Source organism: Xiphophorus hellerii, chromosome 7 (assembly GCF_003331165.1).
Source record: "Xiphophorus hellerii strain 12219 chromosome 7, Xiphophorus_hellerii-4.1, whole genome shotgun sequence".
NCBI lineage: Eukaryota > Metazoa > Chordata > Actinopteri > Cyprinodontiformes > Poeciliidae > Xiphophorus > Xiphophorus hellerii.
In genome coordinates, this window is record NC_045678.1 from 27,199,590 (window position 1) to 27,221,907 (window position 22,318).

Genomic DNA, 22,318 nt, shown 5'->3' on the forward strand with positions numbered 1-22,318 from the left:
GATTCTGGTACAGTTGACACAAAATTCAACTTTGGACTTCATTCTTGCACATCTGAAACAAACTAATGTTGCTGTTTCTCCCATTACTGTTCCTGCTTGTCTCCATTTTTTTGAAAACGAGAAGAATGCTGGAGGAACGCCACAAAAGGTAACATCTTGTATTTTGAAGTCATCTCACGTGGTCCAGTCGTGTGTCTGAACTGAGGTTTGTTCTTTCAGGTTGATCAGTACCGACAGCTAACAGTTCAGAACCTGCAGATGACTCTCTACAATGAGAAGCAAGATGTTGGTTTACAGGTGGATTTGACTTGTCCAAAAATACTTACCATTCATAAAATTAACAAAGAAAACTGATGATTTTATTTATTTATTGTCAACAGAAACCTTTTCTTGAAAATGAAGCAGGAAATCCTCAGGATGTATTGGAGTATTTGGGCTCTGAATGTTATTGGCTTGGTTGCCTGATGGCGCTGAACAACCCGCCTCTTCAGCCTGACTGGGAGAATCATCCTCCGTCGATGGATAGATGGGACTTTTTCCCCCGAAATATCAGAAATGCTTCTGAAAATGAGTGAAATGAAATTAATTAAGAAACAATATCGCTTTCTACATCTTTAAATCTGTGGGGAAAAAACATAAGTGTGAGCTTTAATAAATCTTAAAACTCCACCTTTTAAATTTAGTTGAAAGTAGATGTTTGTAATTATTGTTTTTAAAAGCTCAATAAAACCTAATAAGTTTGTTTAGTTGTAATTTTTAAATTTCATGCCTTTTTTAAGCATCATAAATTTAAAACTGTTTGGCTATTATATTTAATTTGTTTAATCATCTGAGTTTCCTGTGAACCTGAACATGTTTTTCTCTGCTACTCTTGATTTGCCTCTATTGTGCAGCATCTTATTCTGAGAGACACAAATTGTAGTTCGACTTAGAAAAGATTTTACTTTAATTGAAGGGCTGTTTTATATAAATCTGTGCTACTGCTTAATTACCAACAGGCCAGTAATTAACAGGTTTATTTTTAAGGGTATTGCAAAAACATCTAATTAACCTCAATAAATCTGGTTTATTGTCTATAGAACAGTGTAAATTCTAGAAATTAAACCTGATTAGATACTTTCTATGTGTTTGCAAAATGTTGAATTCTGAAAAACAAATTGCAAAATAAAAGTTTGAATGGACTTTTGATGAAAATAAAAACTAATTTTAACAAAGTTTTAACTTTGCTTGTTATTGTGTCTACCTGCAGATTTCACCAGTTGTTTTATTTCTTTCTTTCTATCTATCTATCTATCTATCTATCTATCTATCTATCTATCTATCTATCTATCTATCTATCTATCTATCTATCTATCTATTTATTTATAACCAGCAGTAACTATATTTCAAATACTTCAAGAGCAAATAATTTAAATAAAATGTATTACAGGCTTTCACATGTTTCTATGATTTTATGTGATTATATTGTGTTCTATTGTTGCCTCAAAATGGTTGATGCAAATATAATATTTAAACACATGAACACTGAGGTTTAGATGTAAAACACAATTAGTTTATTGGAAAACTTACAGACATACAGTGATCAAAAGTCAGTATCACAGATGATTTTACACTATTTGTTTTAAAATATGATAAATGTTACAATTCATTGTTTCTCTATTACATTGTTTTACAGTTTGTTCCCTGTTTGGACAAACAGCAGTGAATTACTATGAAAGCCACCAGATGTTGTTGTGAATTTATGAGGAGGTGAAAAGTTTTCACCTCCTCATAAAGTTGAGCTTGATAGATTTTGTTGAACCTGAATCGATGTCTGTGGCCGTTGCTTTCATTTCTGTGAAGCCGAAGTTGATATTCAGTTTGGCTTCACGATCCAGGCCACGTTCAGTGTTTGGTGAGTCAAGTACAAACCCACCAATTTTCTCTACTCCCTCCTCATCCACATACTTTGGACTTTTATGTTGTGTGCGATAAAAATCATAGTTCATGGCTGTTTGTGTGGAGCTTGTTGGAGACAAGCTAAAGCTTTTGGTTTGGTTCCAGCCAACATCTTCATTAATTGCTACAAGTTTCTTGAAAATATCGTCACACCACTCACCATCTTGATTTGTGTATTTCTTGTCTGCCCTGTGATTTGACGCATCAAACCTGTTAGCTACAGCAAGCCCATAAGTGAAGGCACTTTTTCTGGATGTTACAACTGCCGGGTTTCTCCCAAACATCACGGCTCCTTTCAGGATCGCTTCCTGTGGCCTAAATGGACACAGAACGTTGCATTCACCAATGTACTCTTCAGTAATGTGTCTCTGTAGAATCTGGCTGTCAGCGTATCCCCCGACTAACAGAATGTACCCAATTCTGTAACCTCTTCTTAAAATATTGTCTAGACTCTTTACAATCCCCTGCAGACTCTCGTCAAAGAAAGATCTTAGTTTCTCTTTTGAGATTCTGATCGATCCTTCATCCCAGGAAGCTCCTTGAACTCCTTCAAGGAACTTTTCAATATCCTTTTTAGTCTGAGCCAATCTTCCCAGGTTGAGTGAGCAGGTGATTTCTATATCTTTATCCCCTTTCTTGAAAAGTGTGAAGTCATACATTATTTTCTGAACTTCACCAGGGTAGTTTTCTTCATATTTGTCCCAGACTCCATCACAGAATATTTCTCTGAGGAACTGTTTAAATTTTCTGTCCACATTTTGTCCTCCCAGGTCGTTTCCAGATGCCTTGTGCAGCTCCTTTAGGGCTCCTCCTTCCAGGACTTCATGAACAGTGATGTCAATGGTTCCACCTGCATCAAAACAGGGAATTTTTACAATTTTAATGTAAATTTTGTATTTATATGAACATTCAGTCATAAAAACAGAGGTAAGAGCCTAACCGCCACAATCGACGACGATGTACTGAGTTCCTGGAGACTGGTCCAGGGTGTTTCTGCTGGTGTTCTGTGTGATGAAACCATCTGATGGAAGCTTCTTACACCAGACTGAAGCTGCTTCTGGTTCCAGTGCAAAGACCAGTTTTTCTTGATTTCCCTCTGACACAATGCCTGCCTGCAATCAATAACATGGCTGTCTCTTTTAGAATAAGCAAACCCAAAATATTCAAATGAATATAATCAAATTTTTATTATGTGTTGAGTGAAATACTTCAGTCTTACCTGCATTGCAGCTTCTCTCATGAACTGTTTAGCTGAAGGATCCCAGATGGCAGGAACAGTCAGGACCCAGGTGAAGTCAGAGGGAATGAACTTTCTCCCTTTCGCGTTGGAGTTGATGGTTTCCAAAGCATCATACTTCAGGAATCTCAGAGCTTCTGTAAAAACCTTCAGCGCCTTCATCAACTTCCCATTGGCTGCTTTGATCATCAGATCTCTGTTGATGTCCTACAGCATTGTGATTATAATGAGCTTTTGTGTTTTAAACTCAACACTTGTCAAGGTAATGAAATAAAATGTAAATCAACCACAAATTCTGCCTATAGGTTTATATTCAATATTATATTCAATAGTTTTATTTGAAGTCATTTACCTCTAATGATTAGTTAAATTTTACTCACATTGTCATAGAGCGCCATCTTGAAGCAGTCAAAGAAGAACATGTCTCTTGCTTCTTGGCCCTTTTTTGAAAGGTAATTTTCCTTGGCTACATAACCAAAGGTCATAAACTCTTCTTGTTTATCAAAAAGGATGCAGCTTGGAGTCTTTGGGGTTTCCAGGCCAACTTCTTCACCCCAGACCTTCAAATGAGGATCAATTTCATCCCCTCTGGAGGTTATACTGAAGGCATACCCGCTGTATGCAGTCCCAAAGTCTATAGCTATGATGAAAGAGTCTCCCATTGTAGGAAAAGCTTCAGTTGGTTGTGTTGAGGGTCCAACTAAAATACTGAGAGGCAGATCCAGGGTACAGTATGGTAATCTAAGTAGGAAGAGCTGAAAATAGAAACTCCTCCCACCCTCGATCCCCCAGCAGTTAGACAACATTTATTTTAAGACGAATGTGACTCCTGCACAACGCATTCACTTTGAGAAAAACAGGACAGTGAGAAGACTGAAAGGCAACTGCAGGTAAAGCAATTAATGAACAATCTGATCTAAAGATTTAGATTTTGAAGCTGCAGTGGAAGGTGATAATATTTTATTAAGCTTTAATGTTCCTATAGAGTGAATCTGTACTGAATTCAGCATAATCAATAGAAAAAAAATGCAGGATTGGAAATGGATTTGAATTCTTTTTGTCAGTTTGAGTGTATTGTTGTATTCATCTTAGTTTTAATGAAAATGTTTTACTTGAAAACAGACTTTTATGAACTGTATTTTCAACAAGAGAACTTTTTATGCAGAGTAACATGTGAAATTGCAACCATGGTCGATAATTGAGTAAATAGGTGTCATCGAAATTCAGAAATTTAAACAGAATGTTTTGGTTAAACCCCCATTCGGGACTGAATGTGATTTATTGATTTCCATGATGTTTCCACAGGAATTTCAAAGCAAACTCAAAGTAAATAAATATTTGTTCAGTCTGTGTAAAACTTGGCTATATGTAAATACAACTTTGAGCTTTTTTTATAATCCATATTTCTGTTCATAGATCTGATTATGGCAAAACAAAACAATGAACTCCTCCAGAGGTATTTAACTCACAAAATCTTTTTATCTTGCAGTATATGATATTATGTATATCAATTTATAAAGAAAAGAAGATTATACATAATATTGCTTTTCTGTCATTAGTATAAAACAGGCATTTTACATATTTAATGATCAAATGTTTAGGTTTTGAACCTGACAGAGTTTAGAAATCAGGATAGTCGAGGTTCAACAGAATAAAAGATTCCCTTTTTATAATAATTAATTTCATGAGATTCAGTTTTCTTAGACTAACATTTGTTTGTTTTATAGAATTACGACCCTTGAAGACATTGAACAAAAGGAATATGACTATATGGGGTGAACTGAAACTAACAATGCCCATCATGTCAGCGATTTGGAAAATCTATCAAGATCATTCTCACTTTCTGACATCTTTTTCATTTTTATTTCTCCACAGAGCTGCTTTGAAAAATGTGCAAGAAAACGTAAAATACCTCCAACAATGGTAATGTGCATAGATTAAGTTTTTATGCTAAAATGTTGTATCCACATCAAAATTTAGAGAACCAAAATCTTAGCATTTATTTTTGATAAATGAGTTTTCTGTCACTCTTCAAATGTTATCTTTCATTAATTTTGCTGCTTTTGCATCGTCTCTAACTAAAAACGCAGATACTGATCCTGTGTTACTTGCCTGTATCTAGAAGTCAAGTAAAATGACAGTTGAAGAGACTGAGACTGACTTGTTCTAAAACTAAAAGAACTCACACACTAGTTTCTAAGGATTACAGATCATTTGTCTCATAGTGAACCAGTGAAAGTTGAAAAGGCTGATTAAAAAACTGGAGATTCTGGATATGATTGTGCAGAGAAGGATGTTTCATGAACTGAACAACATAATTGATAACCCTCCTCTTCCCAAGAGAGCAGTAAAACAGCAGAGGCTTTTTCAAATCTGCAGCTACACATACTGCTACAGCAGAACCTTTCTGCCTGCAGCCATCACCACCTACAATGCTTCTTTAAATAAACCTGGATAATCAGAGCTAATCCTGCAAATAATTTTCTAATTTAATTAATAAGATAAACAAATAAATAATAATAATACTTTATTTTAAAAAAATTATTATTATTCAAACTCAAGTTGCAGTTTTGTCTCAGCATTTGTGTAATTATAAACCTGTCAACTCAAACACATCTCACATTCAATGAGTGGATCGTCTAATCATAATAATAATGATAGTTTTGTTTTTGTTTTTCTCAGCATTAATCAGGTGAAAGACTTTCAACGCCATCACCAGCTTGTGATGAGGTAAATAAAGTTCTGATTTTACTTTTAAAAACCATTCATCATCCAACATGCTTATCCCTTGTGGGGTAGCGAGGAGAGCTGGTGCAGATCTCCAGCTGTCAACGGGTGTGAGGCAGGGTACAGCCTGGACAGGTCGCCAGGGCAACACAGAGACAGACTGGACACTAAGGAGAATTAAGAGAAACCAATCAACCTAATATGTTTTTTGACTGTGGGAGGAAGCTGGAGTACCCAGAGAGAATCCACACATGCACAGGGAGAACAAATCAAATTCCATTTTGATAAACAATTTGTTTAAAGTCACTCCACTTATGCATCCAGGATGTTGTAACTGATATATTTTTTAAATTGTTCCCCCAGATTTGTTTATTTTTACGTAAAATATACGAAATATCACATTAAAGATGAGAAACTGATATTTTTGCTCATTATGAACTCCATTTTCAATGTAAGAGGAGTGTGTGTAATACTGACATTTACTGTATTTCTGCATGTGTGTTTATGTTGAACAGACTGAACCTAAGACGGGTTCAGAGTGAATTTAAATGGATTTACTCCTTCAGATTCATTGAATATTCTTTCTGACCCCAATTTTTGTTCAGTCTGCTAATCTTGAATTAATTTAATGTTCTTTTTGCCTGTTTCCTTTCCACAGCCCTGATCTGGTACAGGCAGAAGGAATGTTCACATCAATATGGCAAAGGTACATCATACATCTTTATGGGAGTTTTTTCTGTTGTCATTTATGTTTAGGTTGTAAGTGAATATGGCAGCTAGTCTTTGATCTATGAAGAAAAATCATTTTATGACAAAAAATGCATGAGGAAAATAGGTAAACAGACCAAGTTTGTAAAAAAAACACTTCATTTGTTTCCTTAAAGAATTATTAAAAAAATCTATTTTATATAAAAACAAAAACATTCTCTGTAACTGTTATGCCTATATATTGTAACATCATTAATGCTTTAAAAAACAAAATGTTCCAGGAAATCAAAACCTTTAATGACCTGAAATAATTAATTAAAGCGCAAACCTAAATTCAGCCAGTCCAAGTCTTAATGTTTACTTCACCAGTAATGCAGTTCTAATGATTGATGTTTGATCTGCTCTGATTTTTAAATACTAACATAAATCTGTTAAATTAGAATCCAAAGGATCGCTGGTTTTCATCAAAGTCAACATGCAGAGACACGGTAAGAATTCATCTATTTCCAGTTCTGAGATCACATTGATCAGATACTTTATTAGTTATACTCTGATAGTTTGGAGCCCATAATGCTTTTGAGCTGCACTAATCAATTCAGTGATTCATCACATCATTTCAGTGAAGGTGTTGGTGTCAAAAATAATTTCAGAGACTTGACAGCATCTCACAGTTGCTGCAGATTGTTGGTTGTCCAACATGATGAGCCTCCCATTCCACCCTGCTTCCTGAACTCCTTCGCTGAAATCAAGATTTTTTTCAGTCTGTTGGTGTCCAACAGCTTCAGTTTCCTGTTCTTATCTGACAGGAGTAGAACTTCAGGTATTTACCTGCTGGAGCTCTTCTGCTTTAAGGTTCTATATGTTGTGTTAAGAAATGATATTCTGCATATCTTCTTTGTATCAAGTGGTTTTCTGAATGTCTGTCTTTACATCATCTTCAAGAAGTCACCCAGTCTTCCTATGAAAAGAATAAATCATTTTACATAAAAGTAAAAGGTTTCCAAACAGTATGCCTCAACAGAAGGTGTTGTGGCCATTTATGTAAAAGTTTTGTAGTTTATAATTTCTACCAATTTTGTTTTGTTCTTTGGGTAGTTGGAATATATTTAAGTTAATTTAGAATCAAAATTTGTAATTAATTTTTATATTTGGAATTATTTAGATTACGTTGTTAATTGTTAGACCCGCCCACCAATTTGAGTAATTAAGAACACACCGGGTGCTTGGGGCTTGGTGGATTGTTTGGTAAATGTCTGGTGTGGACAGGAGGTTTGGTAAAATGATTTTTTGACCACTTAAACACTTATTCACTTATTTACACTTGTTTACACCTTCAAACATTAAATTGAGATTATTTATCATTTCAACTAAGTTACAAGACCTTTATTTCTACTTTTACAATAAATGAATCAATTCAAAGTGTGTACAAATCCAAAACCACCTGTTACCACCCACAGCCTTTCTTGGAGGTTTTTTTTTGGCTTTTTTGGAACGAAAGGCTGCGACAGAAGGTTTGAAGGTTTATTTAACTGTTTCAAGTATTTACTTGATGTAAACTTCTTGGATTAAGGTTGGTTCAATTCAGTAACATTTTTTATGTATTTTACTTTACAGTTCTGCTCTCCAGCAAGAGAGGGAAAGCCTGAAATTTCTGTGGGAAAGGTACTTTGCATGTAATATTATTATACATGTAAATAATAATAGTAAACTGAGAAGACATTGAACTTTGTGCAACAGGAAACCTTCCAAAACTTCTAATTTAAGCACTTGGAGCAATGTGGAAAATATTTAGGCAACATGTGTAGATAATAAAATCTACTAAAGCAACTACAACTTAAACAGTCAAATTTCTCTGATTATTATCATTGTTTTTCTTAATGTATGTCTTTATTTGAATTTTAATTATTCGGAACTTTAAACAAATATATTAGACTCTTTAAATGCCCACCATTCATCCTTTAACACCCTTGTCTCTAGTCGGGCCAGGAGGTGCTGGTGTTTATCTCCAGCTAACGTTCTGGGCAAGAGGCGGGGTCACCCTGGACAGGTCACCAGTCTGTTGCAGGGAAACACAGAGACAGACAGGACACACAACCATGAACACACACACTCACACCTAGGGAGAATTTGGAGAGACCAATTAACGCTCCACTCTGCAGCCCTCTTTAAATGTTATTTACATATTTATTGTCTAGTCCAGCCCATTCAGTACATTCCAGTTTAAACCAACAAAGATCAAATCAGTTTCATTGTAACTTCATTAAGAAATATTTATCTTGCAATGTAAATGTATAAATTATTGACAAGTCAAAGAAACCTTCACATCAAATCTTCATTTTTTATCAGTTCATCCTTCCAGAACACGGCCGAGGCCACAGAGGAAAGAAACAATTCACAATCAACAGAAAGAAACCAGCAGCAGAACCGGAACCAGTCGAAGACATCAATCATCAGCCATTTCTTCAGCCGACAGAAAACAGCTACAAACACTGAAACACAGGAACAGAAGTAATTTCTTTAAAAGTGAAATGAAGACCTGGACTGTTGGTTTTTGGTCTAAAGAAATTTATACAGACTAACATTTGTAGTTTTTTTTTAAATGATTTTTCAGTAACAGATTATTCCCCCAACAGATCTGATCTGAAAATGGAAGAGGAGAAACATTTACAAAGGTACAGTTCATTCATAATGCTGGGACATGACATTAGTTTCTTTTAATCTAAAGAATAGTTAATAAGTTAATAGTACAGCCAATGAGAAGGTGAAATAATCTTAGCAGTTGTCTGAATATTTACTGCAACCTTTGAACTCCTGAATTTAAGTAAAAACTTAACTAAATAAGAAAGGATTTGATCTGACTTGGATTGTCTTCACTAAAATTTGTGTTCTGAACAGAATTTACATGATAGAAAACCATCAACAAGAGCGACATCAACAAATAAGGTATGTTTATTGTTTTATTCAAGAATATAAAAGCTCTAATTCCTCTTCATGTTAATGACTACTACTCTGTTTGATCTGAATAAGAATCTGGATGAGGATGTTTTAGATTCAGGACCATTTTTCATGTTATGATTTAATTCACAGAGATGATTTAAATCAAGTTGGAAAAGAAATGACAGAACTCCAACTCAGGTACTGTGCACTGTTCTTTAATACTCATAAAGTAGGGGCTGCTTACATGGATATGTTGAATTATGGACACAAAACAGAAATAAAAAAATTATTTTTGAGCCTGAGTTAATGAGAACCAGATAAAGAAATATATAAATAAATAAATAAAAGTATTGACCCTTAAAAAGATTAACTGTAGAATTTTTTATTTTTATTTTTTCAGAATTCATCATATTGAAACCACTCAACGTTTTGAAATAAGGTAAATTGATTTGAAATTGTCTTAAGTATATCTATTTATTGCAAGTTTGGTCATCGCTTCGCATTAGAAAATGTTGAGGGAAAATTTGAGTTTTCCTGAATTGTCATTTTTATTACTAATCAGTGACCTGATGTAATTTGACCTGATCTATTTTGTTTTCAAACAGAATGAAAGAGATGGCCGGAGAACTTCAAGCCACTAGGTAAATATTCAGTCATTTTAGGAGGAGATGACTAAAAAATTAAAATCAGACACCAAAAAAAGGAAGCTCCAACAGTATCTTCACAAGCCCTATGTATCTTTTTCAAATAAAATCAAATGTTGTTCCAGAATAAATGTATTTACTGAACCATTAAGCATATGTGTCTGATAACTAGAAAGTGTTTTAGTTTTTCAAGAGTTATTTTTTTATTTTTAGGTCTAATCTAAAAGAAAAAGAAGAAGAACTAACATTTTTCAAAGACAGGTATAGTGCACAGATTTCAAAGCAACAGGTTACAGCTGCTGTTTTTCAATACATCTCAAAATTTTCCTAAATTGTTTTTATGGTTAATCAGTGATTTGATGTTATTTGACATGATTTATTTTACCTTTCATCAGACAAAGTGAGATGGATAAAGAACTTCAAACCACCAGGTAAAAATAATTCATTTTAGGAGGAGATAATTCAAGAAATTAAATGTATTTATAACTCAGCTCCAAGCATATCTTCATAACTCCTATGTATCTTATTCCAAAGAAATCAAATGTAGTTCCAGAATAAATGTATTTATTCAACCACTAAACATATAACAATTGTTTTTAGTTTTTAAGTGGTACTTTTTATTTTTAGGTCTGTTCTAAATAAAAAAGAGGAAGAACTGAAATCTTTCAAAGACAGGTACCGTACATACATTTCAAAACTACAAAAAAAAAAAGATTTCTTAAACAAATTGGGTATTTTGGTCTTGGGTATTATTTCATAGAAATGTTCAGACAAGCTGGGTTTGACTAATAAAAGTGAAAGTTTTCATTATGTTTCTGTCTTACAGAGTGGCATTGGAAGTTGCTCCCTCAATAAAAACAGGAAACACTATGAGCCTCAACAGCCCAGTCAGTAAAAACAGAATAAGAGAAATGTATGAAACTCTGAGATGTGACTGGCCAAAAATCAAAGAAGATTTGAAGTTAGCTGGGGAAAAACCAGATTCTGTCCAAAAAATGATTCAGGTAAAATGTGGTTTGATGAACTAAGACAACTTTGTTCTTTATTATTTCATGCTACAGCTGCCATTAATATGATTACATTTTTCTCCTCTTCGTATCGCCTGCTAACAGAAACAGTTCACCTTGTCAAGAACAGACATGGAAGAAAAGAATGTGATGATATCAAATTTCTTTGAGTTGAATAAGTCCAAACATGGAACAGAATCTCCAGAGGTACATGCATTACATACAACACCGGAATGTTAAAACCAGATTATTTATTGTTTTACTGCAGATCTGAATATAAAACTCTGTTTCAGGTTAAAGAATACTTGCTGTTAGCAATTCAGAATCTGCAGCTGGCGATCTACAATCAGAAATATGGCAACGGTTCACAGGTTTGTTTGCTATTAGAAGAATAATAAAGACACAATATGAAGGTTTTTAAATACATTTATGAAAGAAAATTATTCAGACTCCCTCAGATTCCATTAATTTTATTATTTCTTCTCTATAGAAACCCTTATCTGCACACGAAGTCACAAACCATAAAGATATGATGGAGTATTTGAGCTCTGAATGCTACTGGCTTGGATGTCTGATGGCTCTGAATAATCCTCCCATTAATCCGGACTGGGAGAATCACGCTGAGTCAATGGACAAATGGGACATTCTCCCCCGAAATATTACAGCTGCTTCTGTAAAGAAGTGAGAGAAAAAAAATCATGTTCTGTCAGCATCTTTGGGATTTCCTCATAAACCGTATAAATCTTTTTAACTGAACTCTAAAATTGTATGAGATTTACATGTTTTTCTTTTTTGTGGGAAATATTTAATTAGGCAGTAAAAAACATAAATTTGACTTTCTGGAACTGAAATGAAGAAAATAAACTTTCAGTTAGTAATCTGTGAAGTCAATTGTTACTTTTTGGTTAATTAAGGGCCATTTACAGTTACAGTATAAAGTATCACTAGTTTTATCTCTGTCAGAGTTTACTATAAACTTTGGTAAAGTTTGAAAATGTTTCAATTTATATCAATATTTTATGCATTTAAAATGTCCTAAATTGGACCAGGTTCAAAGAAGGATACCATTTCACAACTTGATTAAAGTATATTAGGGTTTTAAAAAATGTGAAGTAGCATTTTTTATTCTTGATCTTATGTTTTCGTAATAAAAGTGGGTCAGAAATATAACATTTTATTTAAACAAAGATTTTAAAGACGACTAATAACATGCACTGTATAGATCAGAATTGTATTTACCAAATATTTACATATTTATTATTGCCTGTTTTACTTTTAGTAGATGATTTCTTCATTGGATCCATGTGAATAAATGTATTATCTATAAACAAACATGAACTGACTGTAAGAGGTAATCATTTTAACAGCCTGTTGCATTTTTGTTCAGTTTAAGAGTTTCAGGTTGTTTCAAAGCTTACCTGCAGAGGGCGCTGTTGCTCTGAGGTTTTCTCCTGCCAGCAGACGGAGGATTCAGTTCAGATTTAGTTAACTGCAGCTGTTCACTGTCGACATCTGAGCCCACCGGCTGGAACTGTTGCAAAACCCCCGAAACACCGAGACAAAATTGAATCACCCAGCAGTAACTGTAGCTACCCGCTCACACTCAGCGATTCATGTTCAGAGGGGTTTATGTATCCAGTAGTTACTGTGTTTGGGTCCTAGATAAATTGCTAAATGTGTTGCAAGTTGCAATTTCTCCATGGCAAGACTTAATAAAAGGCCTCCACTCTTGTAATTCCCCTCATCTTTGGTGATTGCTTATTTTTCTTAGCAGAAATATATAACACTCAGCTCTGAGTCGTTATCCACCACTTCTGCTCCATCCCACAGCAACACCCTCCCCTACCATCCTAAACTTCACACCTATTAGATCTGAGCCAACCCCCACCCTCTCTGCTTCAGTGAAGTTCATCCCACCCCCACCCTCTGGTGCTGTTCAGATCATGGGGTTTATGTTCAACCTGGGCCTGAAGCTCGGGAAGGTACCACAAGACTTCCTCTGACCTCACATCTGATTTATGAAATATTTCATGGTTATGCTCCATCACTATTGCAAAAGTTTATTCCAAAGAACACCATTGAGCGAACAGGAGTGACTGTTCAATCACGATAGTTTTTCCCATTGTGCTTCTCACACTTGGAAAACAGTTAAGATAAAAAAAAAATTGACCTATCACTCATCATCTGATTTTAAAAAAAACATCTTAAAATCTGGCTATTGGAAAGCAAAAAATGTCAACACTGAGTAAATGTAAATATAGAGAAATTTTAAGGTTATTTTATGTTTTTATTATTCCAGCATTTATTATTGGAATTTGGCATCAACCTGCCAATGGGACTACAGAGTGAAATTAGCCACCTGGCTATAATCTCATGTTACATAAAACCAAGGAACTGGTGGTGGATTTCCACCCAACTGGCACCAATGAACATAAAGGGACATTGAGATCATGGACTCTTATAAGTACCTCTGTGTTCACCTGAACAATAAACTGGGCTGGCCTCACAACACGGATGGTCATACAGAAACAGAAGCTACCTGCTGAGAAGGCTACCTTCAGGAGTCTGAGAAAACTCCTGAAGACCTTCCTTAGCTTAGACGACATACGTTTTTCCTGTGGGAAGAGTCTTTTAAGAGAAGACATGTTGTGCACTGAGCACTTCTGCAGGAGAGAAATGCAGAGTACGAGAGAATTTGGCCCATTTTGAAAATCCTGCTAGCTTCGAGCATTGACACTCAAGAAGAAGAAAGCTTATTCAGCTGTAGCTTAAAAACAACACAAATCTGTCAGACTGTAAAAGGAGTGTGCATTTAGTTTCTGATTGGGTGATGAGTTATTGAAAGTCAAAGGGGCTGTTGCAACAAATGTTGATCTATTTTATGAGAGTAGTTAGATTTTTTTTCTCTAGAAAGTACTGTGATACTTTGACTCTTGACTCCTAAACATAAACAGAGTATGTGCTTTCCTTCATGTTCCATATTCCTCAGGTTTGGTATTTCAAAAATAACCCTGCTCAGTGCTTATTTTAAGAAACCCTTTTGTCTTTTTGTTTCTTTGTTGTTGTTATTTTTGTTAAATGAGCTAATATTGGATTCAGTCACTGGATGTAAACAAGACCATGAAGAATTTAAAAGGTTAATTTTCTCACATTAATGAAAACAAACAAATCAGAGGTTTCTGCTGTAGATACTTAGGTTCTGATTGGGCAACAAATGGATAGAAGATTAATAGATGAGTTGCCAAACGGTGTTACCAAACCCTGATGGTGGGACAGAACAGCTACTGGATCAGTTCTGAGCTACTGGCTGAGGCCTGAGCTGGAGCTTTCCATTTGCAGAGCCTTTAAACCTTGGTTTGAACCTGCATCAGTCAGACTGAGGATGAAGATAAATGAAGTTTGTTGGTGTGTTGTAACAACCAGCCGGTGGTGCTGCTGGATGGAGGTGGGGGGAGTTTGACTGACAGGGACAGCCTCACCCTCAGCTACCTTTTTTTTGTCAGCACTTATTTTATGACTCTGATGTTTGCATAGATTTTTACACAATTTGACTCTTCAGGGTTTTATTTCAGGTCTCATGTAATGCTTAACATTCTGCAGTCAGGCCACCCCAGATTGATTGGAATCGTAGCTCGATCAACGGCTTCATGATGACTGGCAAACTGGAGGAGAGGAGGTTTCATAAATGGCTGCCATCTCCCATCATGCCCCCCTGGGTGTCCCAGCAGCCAATGGGGAGGCTCTATGAGGTGGTGATGCAGGTTGCCCCCTTCGTATAAAACCCTAAAGCACCGTCTGGGCCCTCCTGAGCAGTTGGAGCATTCCCAGCCTCGCCTCGGGTGGAGGGATTGCGAGGAGGGAAAGCAAAACTACACGGCCTCTCTCTGTGTAGTTTTGTTTTTGTCAGGGAATATTTCGAGGCTCAACCGTTCTCACCTTGGATTTTTCTGCACAAACCGTTCTGGATAAGGGGGCTGTTGCCCGTTAGTCAGTCGGGCTCCGTCCCATCACTTCCAGGCACTCTTGTGGAAACAAGTGAGTAGTTCCAGCTCGTGTCCCACTGTTCCCTAACTGATATGTTTTTCTCCTGGACTTGGACTCTGGCTTTTGGTGAAGGTGGGATCAGATCTGGGGTCAGGACTCCATGTTTTGGAGACATTTGCTGAGGTTTTGATGTGTTGATGTATTTTTGGCTGCAGAAGGAGGCCTCATGCAGCAGAGTGTGCAATGATCTGTGGAAGGCCAAGAATAGCTGCTGAGAGCATCTGAGAGGCCTGTCAGCTGGGCCCATGGCTTTTTAAGGGAATCAGCAGCAGAGCTATCAGTTGCACCTCCAGCTATGTGCCACATGGTGGCTGTCAATCAAACTGTGCAGGGTCAGGGTGGGGGTGCCGAGGTATTTTTGGTTACAGCCATATCTGTCTCTCGGATGTTGATCTGTAAATACCAGCAGGGCTGGTCCGGTTTGATCCAAGAGGATCGGTCTGATGTTAAGCTGGGTATTGATTATTGATTGAGCATGTTGAGATGATGTTGTAATGAGTGGAACTGAGAATGTAAACAATGTGAGCTGAGATCAGCTGACAGCAGTGAAATAAAGCAGCAGGTGTCCTGGTGAGGTGTTCAGTGTCTCGTTGAAAGTGCAGGAAATCCTCATTTAACCCAGATTCTGATGCTAAAATCATCTGGACGTGTTTGAAAATGACTCAGGCAGAAATCCTCTCTCATCACTGGAGGGTTCTTGTGGTACCAGCAGGAAGTCTGACAACAAACTTGGAACTTGGTATTTCCAGAACTTTCAGTGATATAATATTTAATGAGCTTTTGGTTTTCTGCCTCTGACGTGATTAAACACAGAATCACGTCCGTGTATAATTCTCAGAAGTGAGACTTCTTTAAGTCTCACTTCTTTGTGAGACTTAAAGAAGAATGTTGTGTAATTGGGATCATGCATATTCAAAGTAAAGATGCATCTCCGACAAATGATTAAGAGTCAGATCTATTTTCATGTGAAGCTATTTTAGGTAAACATGATTTTAATCCTGGTGCTGCTCCAACTTTAAACAAATGATGTGCTTTTTGGCTGAATATAACTTTATTCAAAGCTGTGTTAATAACAATGTGAACGATGAGACCTATTGCTTTAATATAGACACATTTTTATGTAATTTCATGTTATCTGGTTGATGTTCCATGTAATTGTGATGGGGAAACTGTTTAGTATCAGTTTAGTTTTGTTTCCACAACATGAACGATCTCAAAACTGATCTTTAGGGGTTTTTATTTACAAACACATAAAGTCATAATAAGTCATAATAAGAATATTTACATGACTTCTTATTTTAGTAATATTTACAATATTTCTAGAACTGCAGCTAATTATTGCTGTTTTCTTTCTGTTTTCTCTTTACGCTAAACTATGATTTGATGATTGTTTTGTACTCTATGAATTAGATTGCATTTTGTTTCCCGTTTACCTGCATTTCTTCAACATTATTAGATTAATCAAGATGGTTTTTTCCACAGTAAAAACAATGATTATCAGAAACATTTTTCTTCGAGCGACACTTCTGACCAGTGGATCTATAATGTGTTGGAAGCAGTAACTGTAGTACGGAGGCAGTAACTGTAGTACTGAGGCAGTAACTGTAGTACTGAGGCAGTAACTGTAGTACTGAGGCAGTAACTGTAGTACTGTGGTACGTGAAGCAGCACCTGCTGCTGTCAGATTATCAGAAGCAGCTGCAACTTCACAGAGTCTGTTTGAGGTTTTATAAATACAAAATATAGACAATAACCTAAAGGTAGGAAAATAATAACACCATTGGAGTTTTATTGTCTGGTTGTCTAACATCAATATGTTTAAGTACTAATCATGTCAACATGTAATAATAGATTATAAATTGAATAAAAATTGACTCCTTATTGATCCTGAATCTGAATAACACTGGATTTGAATGAGGCATGTTGTTTTGAAATATCTTGTTGCAACATTTTGTGATTTAGTAGCATATAAATAATTTAAATTGAATCAGATTTAACTGTTGAAGATGAAATGGATAAACAGACTTTACATAATTAGAAAGAAATCTCTATCCATTGACTCTCCTGCAGTTCTCATCACAGTTTCTGTAAAATAAAAGTATTTCAGAAAGTTATTCACACCTCTAACAAATTTAGGTTTCAAGTAATCTTTTAATTTGACCAACATGTTTCTTTTGACTGGAAATAATACTGATGTTTTGGATTGGTCCAGGAACAGTCCCAACAAGAATCTGATTCAGAATCTGTGTAGGGAGTTAAAGATTAGGGTGATGGCAAGTAGACCTTCCAACCTCAAAGAATCGGATCTCTAATGCAAAAGATTCTACTCAGAAATCAAGTGGAAACATGGAAAAACCTGGTCAGCAGTTATAACAAGGGTTGTTGTTATAATATGTTTCCATTGATTACTGACAACAGTACAACTAATTTCTTACATGTCAATTATTATCAAAATGCAGATGAAAACACATTTTTTCTCCAAAAAGGATAAAAAGTTTTACATTTCTGATTGTGGTACTGCAGATGTGTGTTAGTTAATGCTATAATCTGGCAGAGAGCATCAAATGGTTACATTTATGTTTGGGCAGGACATTTTTCCTTTCTAAATAAAATTTATTATTATTTTTGAGAGTTGCTTCTCTCATTTCTAATGAAAAAAAAAATCTTTTGTTGTGATTTATTTAAATCTGCCTGAGAAATACATTTACAGCTTTTGAAGATTGTATTAAATCTTAACAGATGTCAAAAATAACAAAAACAAAAAAATAATGTTGAATTTCAAAGAATAAAAATCATAAAAATTATAGAGATAAAAAAAAATGTTGAGTATCAGCTAATAAGGTCTAGGTCTTGTGGAAGCTCTTTAAAACAACAGTGAGAAAACAGAAATGGTGCAAACAGAACTGAACTGATGTTCGGTTTTACTGTGAAGATCTGTAATTAGATCTGCTGTTTTATATGGTGGATATTTCGTGGATTTGGAAAATGTTTGTAAAGTTAATCATCAAGTGTATTTGTGAAAAAAGCAGTGAGTAAAAATGTGAAACTTTGTGCTTATTTTTGCTGCATAAACACTGCAGCATGCAGCTAAATAGTAAGTAAGAGTAAATGACAAAAGAAATGTTTAGAAAGAGATGGAGGTGAGGAGACATGCTCTGCAGTATTCCAATGAAAGAAAATGAAACAAAAACCAAACTGCATGAAAAAAGATATATATTGTGCAGAAGACAGTTTAAAGCAGTTTGAAGTGTCTGCATCAACCAGCTCTTTGTGAACCTTCTAGTTTTAAAAATTAATCACAAACATTTGACTTTCTTTTGCATTTTGTAGATTTTAATAGAAAATAAGGTTCTTAGTAGAATTTTCTTTTTCAAAGGTTTAATGGGGAACTGGCGCCACCTGCTGGTGGAGAGATAACTTGATGTGTCTAAAGTGGCAGCATTTCCTGTTTTCTCGTGGATGGTTTGCACCAAATGAAGCCCTGCTCATGCAGATACTTCGGTGGCGGGATGTGTTCTGTCTGCTGCAGAAAATCTAAGGTTCAATCACTTCGTCTCTGTTTCAGGGTGCCGACCACCATGTCAACACAAGCGCCAACGTTTACACAGCCGCTGCAGAACGTCGTGGCACTGGAGGGTAGTGCCGCTTCGTTCGAGGCTCAAGTTAGTGGTAAGAAAACATCCGATGGCAGCATCATGGTGGGCACAATTCTGCAAAATCCGAGAGTCACAAGCAAAGTTTGCAGGATAGTAAAAGTTCACAGAGTGATAAACTCAGAAAATGAAAATGAAAATGTGAAACTTTGTGCTTATTTTTGCTACACAAACACTGCAGCATGTAGCTGATCAAGCTAATCAAGCAAAGTTTGCAGGATAATAAAAGTTTACAGTCATACCAAAATATGACTCAGTTAAAAATTTTTTGAGAATTGTAGACTTTTCACTTTTGAAACTTGAAATTTCAGAGAAATAAAAGACTATACTCGTCTTTCATTTTGAATACTGTTTTATTTGTACAAAATATTAAATAAGTTCCATGTTTTTGTATCAATGAAACCATATTAGTGTTAAATTATAAAAGCTTTATTGTTATTCATAAACAACATAGATTGACATTCGTACAGTGAAGTTCTTGTGTGTTTTGCAGCTGAGTTTCTGCAGCATGTAGTTCCTGCTCCTCTGACCCCTGACCTTTTTCTTCTGCAGGTTTTCCAGTTCCTGAGGTGAGCTGGTTCCGTGATGGCCAGGTTCTTTCCGCCGCAGCTCTGCCCGGCGTCCAGATCTCGTTCAGCGATGGCCGCGCTGTTCTGAGGATCTCCGCTGTGACCGCCGCACACAGCGGACGCTTTTCTGTCAGAGCCACCAACGGCGCTGGACAAGCCACGAGCACCGCCGAGCTCCTGGTTACAGGTGAGACACCATCAGTGGGTGGAAAGCCCTGCTGATCCACCTGATTTGGTTTTGGTGCTCTTCTTTAAATCTCTCTGGCTGTGTTGTTTAGAAAGTCAGTCAGTTTGATGTTGGAATGGTGTTGTGTGCCTTCTGCTGCTAAAGGCTCTGAAACTGTTTTCTGATTAATTCATTACACGTTAGTGGTAATCATATGTTTCTACTTTGCTATATGTTTTTGCATTTTGCTAGTTAGTTTTAGCCTTAAAAATATGAGCTCACTGTTACATTCTTTGGAGTTTGGACTTTAAAAATGATGTAGCTTTATGTTATTAAAGCTAAAGTTTAATCAGTAATACTTTTATAACAAATCTATGTCAGATCATGATTTCTTGGTTAACGTCAAGTTGTCATAACAAAGACATTTTGAATAATGTCAACTTTGTATTAAAAGTGTCATGATTTATGGAATGACTCTTTATGACAACAGTCATAAATATTCATGAAGACTTACTCATGTTCATGACGGTGTCATGACAGTCTTATTCACAACCCGTCAAATAAAGTGTTACCGTAAATTTTGTTACATTTAGTAAAAATAATTGAGTGATATCTCGGTGTGGGCAAGCTAAAATAACTTTGACTGATGATGCCAGTTAAATCTTGAAGATTAAATCTTAAAGCCACACTGAGGTGTTGGAGTTTATTGGTTTATGTTCCTCCATGTTTTTCCCGCTGCAGCGGAGACAGCGCCTCCCACCTTCCTTCAGAGGCTGCAGACCTCCACAGTGAGGCAGGGCAGCCAGGTGAGGCTGAACGTCAGAGTCACTGGCATCCCCACGCCTGTAGTCAAGTTCTACAGGGAGGGAGCCGAGATCCAGAGCTCTGCCGACTTTCGGATCCTGCAGGACGGAGACCTGTACAGTCTGCTGATTGCAGAGGCCTTCCCAGAGGACTCTGGGACGTATTCTGCAACAGCCACCAACAGCAGTGGACGGGCCACGTCCACCTGCGAGCTGCTGGTTCAAGGTGAGCTCTGTCAGCTTCTGTAGTTTCTACCTGCTGAGTTGACATTATCAGAAACTGAACAGAACGTTTGTGTTCAGGAGAAGAACCAGTTCCAGCAAAGAAAACCAAGACAGTGATTTCAACCGCTCAGATTTCACAGACCAGAATCACAAGAGTGGAAAAGGTATGACACATCATGTCTGATCTGATCAGAACTCCCGTTAGGGTTCTGGCTTTACCTCACTTTTTCTACTCATTGCAAAACCATTTTGATCTTAGTCATATTAGATTGTCGCTTATTGTGTGTTAATTTGATTTTATTGCATGTTTCCTCAGAAGATGGAGTTTGAACTGACTCAGACACTTGGTCACAAGACTCCACCCAGAGTTCCACCCAAACCTTCGTCAAAGTCTCCCACCCAGCCCTCGCTGGTCCCCAAGGTGACCGGGGGGCGCCAACAGTCACCGTCACCTGTCAGACACGTGAAGGCACCCACGCCCACAACTGTCAGGTAGGAGCATCACATTATTTATGCTGACTTGAAGTAGCTACATTACCTACAAGCTGAATGAGTGAACCTCGTCACTGTTCCCCACCAGGCCGGTAAAGTCTCCCGTCACCACGAGGAAGCAACCTGCCCCCGCTGCTGAAGTCCCCCCGCCATGGAAGAGGGGAGATGATGGCATGAAACCAGTCACAGACTCCAAAGAGGTGAGGATTGTGTGTTTGGAGGAGGGTTGTTTCTACCCTTTGGCTTAGCTGCTTTAGAGACTTAAGAAAGAAGGATAATACTAGCTCATGCTAACACCAGATGCTAAGAATCTGAAATCTTTTTTTTACCAGAATTCCTCTCTTGCTGTTTGGAGTTGGTCATGTCCGAGCATAGTCATGGAGCATGCACTGTCCAGTTCTGTTTGTATCTCCACAATGGAGGTTGTTTGGTTGGTATATTTGTCTTTCTGTGTGTCTGCTAACAACATTTCATTCCCCTGGAAACTTTCTTAGACTTGGATCATGGTCAAAGCTGTGGTTTCAATCCAGATGATATCCTAACCCAAGAATCTCTTCTTTACAGATGTTCCTGATCTCAGTTTGAAGTTTACGCTTACATTTACAGAAAAACTCTGTACCTTTTGTTTTTTTGAATCAAACTTATCAAAGACTAGGGCATTTTCCTGTTCTTCCAACTGGATTCTCCTTTCTTATTTTTAAATCCAATGGATAAATATTTGTAGGATTCTGACAAAAAGACAATTCCTGCAGAAGAACCAACATTCACCAATGTTTTTCACATATTTTGTCCCTGTCATTTTTTTTTGTGTCCTCTGGGTCATTTTGATTTGTAAAACTTGGATTGTGCTGAATTGTGCCACATTTTCTTCAACCTTTTCATGTGGACAACTATCCCATCACTGGAGATCATCAGAGTTACTAGAATCATCCTCTTAGGGCTGGCATTTGAGAACCAAATTTTGGAGTCAAAAATAGTCTGAAACTCAGTTTTTATGTTTTTAATTTTTATTGTCTACATCCCTTTAACACTAGTCTCTCTAAGAAAACATGGCTCAGTACTAAGCTATCCACCGCATTCATGGCTGTGCTGCTGGATGTTTGACTATGCTAGCAAATTTAACTGATAACAGCAATTGAAACAAAGCAGTTTGTTTTGGTATGTAGTA

At 36.5% G+C, this 22,318-nt stretch overlaps 3 protein-coding genes and 1 long non-coding RNA gene across 17 annotated transcripts in view; 3 read left to right on the forward strand and 1 right to left on the reverse strand.

The window, feature by feature from the left end:
• Positions 1 to 12,536, forward strand: part of LOC116723457 (heat shock 70 kDa protein 12A-like) — a 131,278-nt gene extending 118,742 nt beyond the window's left edge. Inside the window, exons 12-30 of the mRNA XM_032568402.1 lie at positions 4,903 to 4,950; positions 5,051 to 5,098; positions 5,858 to 5,905; positions 6,561 to 6,608; positions 7,051 to 7,098; positions 8,225 to 8,272; positions 8,957 to 9,118; positions 9,244 to 9,282; positions 9,506 to 9,553; positions 9,698 to 9,745; positions 9,948 to 9,986; positions 10,153 to 10,188; positions 10,405 to 10,452; positions 10,587 to 10,622; positions 10,819 to 10,866; positions 11,018 to 11,195; positions 11,304 to 11,405; positions 11,492 to 11,569; positions 11,689 to 12,536. Coding sequence (XP_032424293.1) covers positions 4,903 to 4,950; positions 5,051 to 5,098; positions 5,858 to 5,905; positions 6,561 to 6,608; positions 7,051 to 7,098; positions 8,225 to 8,272; positions 8,957 to 9,118; positions 9,244 to 9,282; positions 9,506 to 9,553; positions 9,698 to 9,745; positions 9,948 to 9,986; positions 10,153 to 10,188; positions 10,405 to 10,452; positions 10,587 to 10,622; positions 10,819 to 10,866; positions 11,018 to 11,195; positions 11,304 to 11,405; positions 11,492 to 11,569; positions 11,689 to 11,883 — 1,345 coding nt within the window. The 3' untranslated portion in view covers positions 11,884 to 12,536. The remainder of the gene's footprint in view (positions 1 to 4,902; positions 4,951 to 5,050; positions 5,099 to 5,857; positions 5,906 to 6,560; positions 6,609 to 7,050; positions 7,099 to 8,224; positions 8,273 to 8,956; positions 9,119 to 9,243; positions 9,283 to 9,505; positions 9,554 to 9,697; positions 9,746 to 9,947; positions 9,987 to 10,152; positions 10,189 to 10,404; positions 10,453 to 10,586; positions 10,623 to 10,818; positions 10,867 to 11,017; positions 11,196 to 11,303; positions 11,406 to 11,491; positions 11,570 to 11,688) is intronic.
• LOC116723461 (heat shock 70 kDa protein 12A-like) overlaps positions 1 to 22,318 on the reverse strand; it is a 276,564-nt gene that overhangs the window by 25,651 nt on the left and 228,595 nt on the right. The window contains exons 1-4 of one of the 2 annotated variants that reach the window (XM_032568423.1): positions 3,556 to 3,985; positions 3,158 to 3,382; positions 2,879 to 3,050; positions 1,531 to 2,788 (exon numbers count right to left, since the gene is read on the reverse strand). In XM_032568423.1, the coding sequence (XP_032424314.1) occupies positions 1,761 to 2,788; positions 2,879 to 3,050; positions 3,158 to 3,382; positions 3,556 to 3,981 (1,851 nt within the window). In that variant the 5' untranslated portion in view covers positions 3,982 to 3,985 and the 3' untranslated portion in view covers positions 1,531 to 1,760. Of the gene's footprint in view, positions 2,789 to 2,878; positions 3,051 to 3,157; positions 3,383 to 3,555; positions 3,986 to 22,318 lie in introns of those variants that run through there. The other variant, XM_032568425.1, reaches the window with a different exon arrangement.
• On the forward strand, positions 102 to 742 carry LOC116723482 (uncharacterized). Its single transcript, XR_004339989.1, has 3 exons — positions 102 to 148; positions 220 to 297; positions 381 to 742. It is a non-coding gene; the product is annotated as an uncharacterized LOC116723482 (long non-coding RNA).
• The window catches only part of ttn.1 (titin, tandem duplicate 1), a 156,910-nt gene continuing 149,608 nt past the window's right edge, over positions 15,017 to 22,318 (forward strand). For all 13 annotated transcript variants that reach the window (XM_032568335.1, XM_032568338.1, XM_032568340.1 and 10 more), the window contains exons 1-7: positions 15,017 to 15,233; positions 18,808 to 18,911; positions 19,448 to 19,651; positions 20,372 to 20,659; positions 20,737 to 20,822; positions 20,975 to 21,150; positions 21,239 to 21,350. In XM_032568335.1, coding sequence (XP_032424226.1) covers positions 18,821 to 18,911; positions 19,448 to 19,651; positions 20,372 to 20,659; positions 20,737 to 20,822; positions 20,975 to 21,150; positions 21,239 to 21,350 — 957 coding nt within the window. In that variant the 5' untranslated portion in view covers positions 15,017 to 15,233; positions 18,808 to 18,820. The remainder of the gene's footprint in view (positions 15,234 to 18,807; positions 18,912 to 19,447; positions 19,652 to 20,371; positions 20,660 to 20,736; positions 20,823 to 20,974; positions 21,151 to 21,238; positions 21,351 to 22,318) is intronic.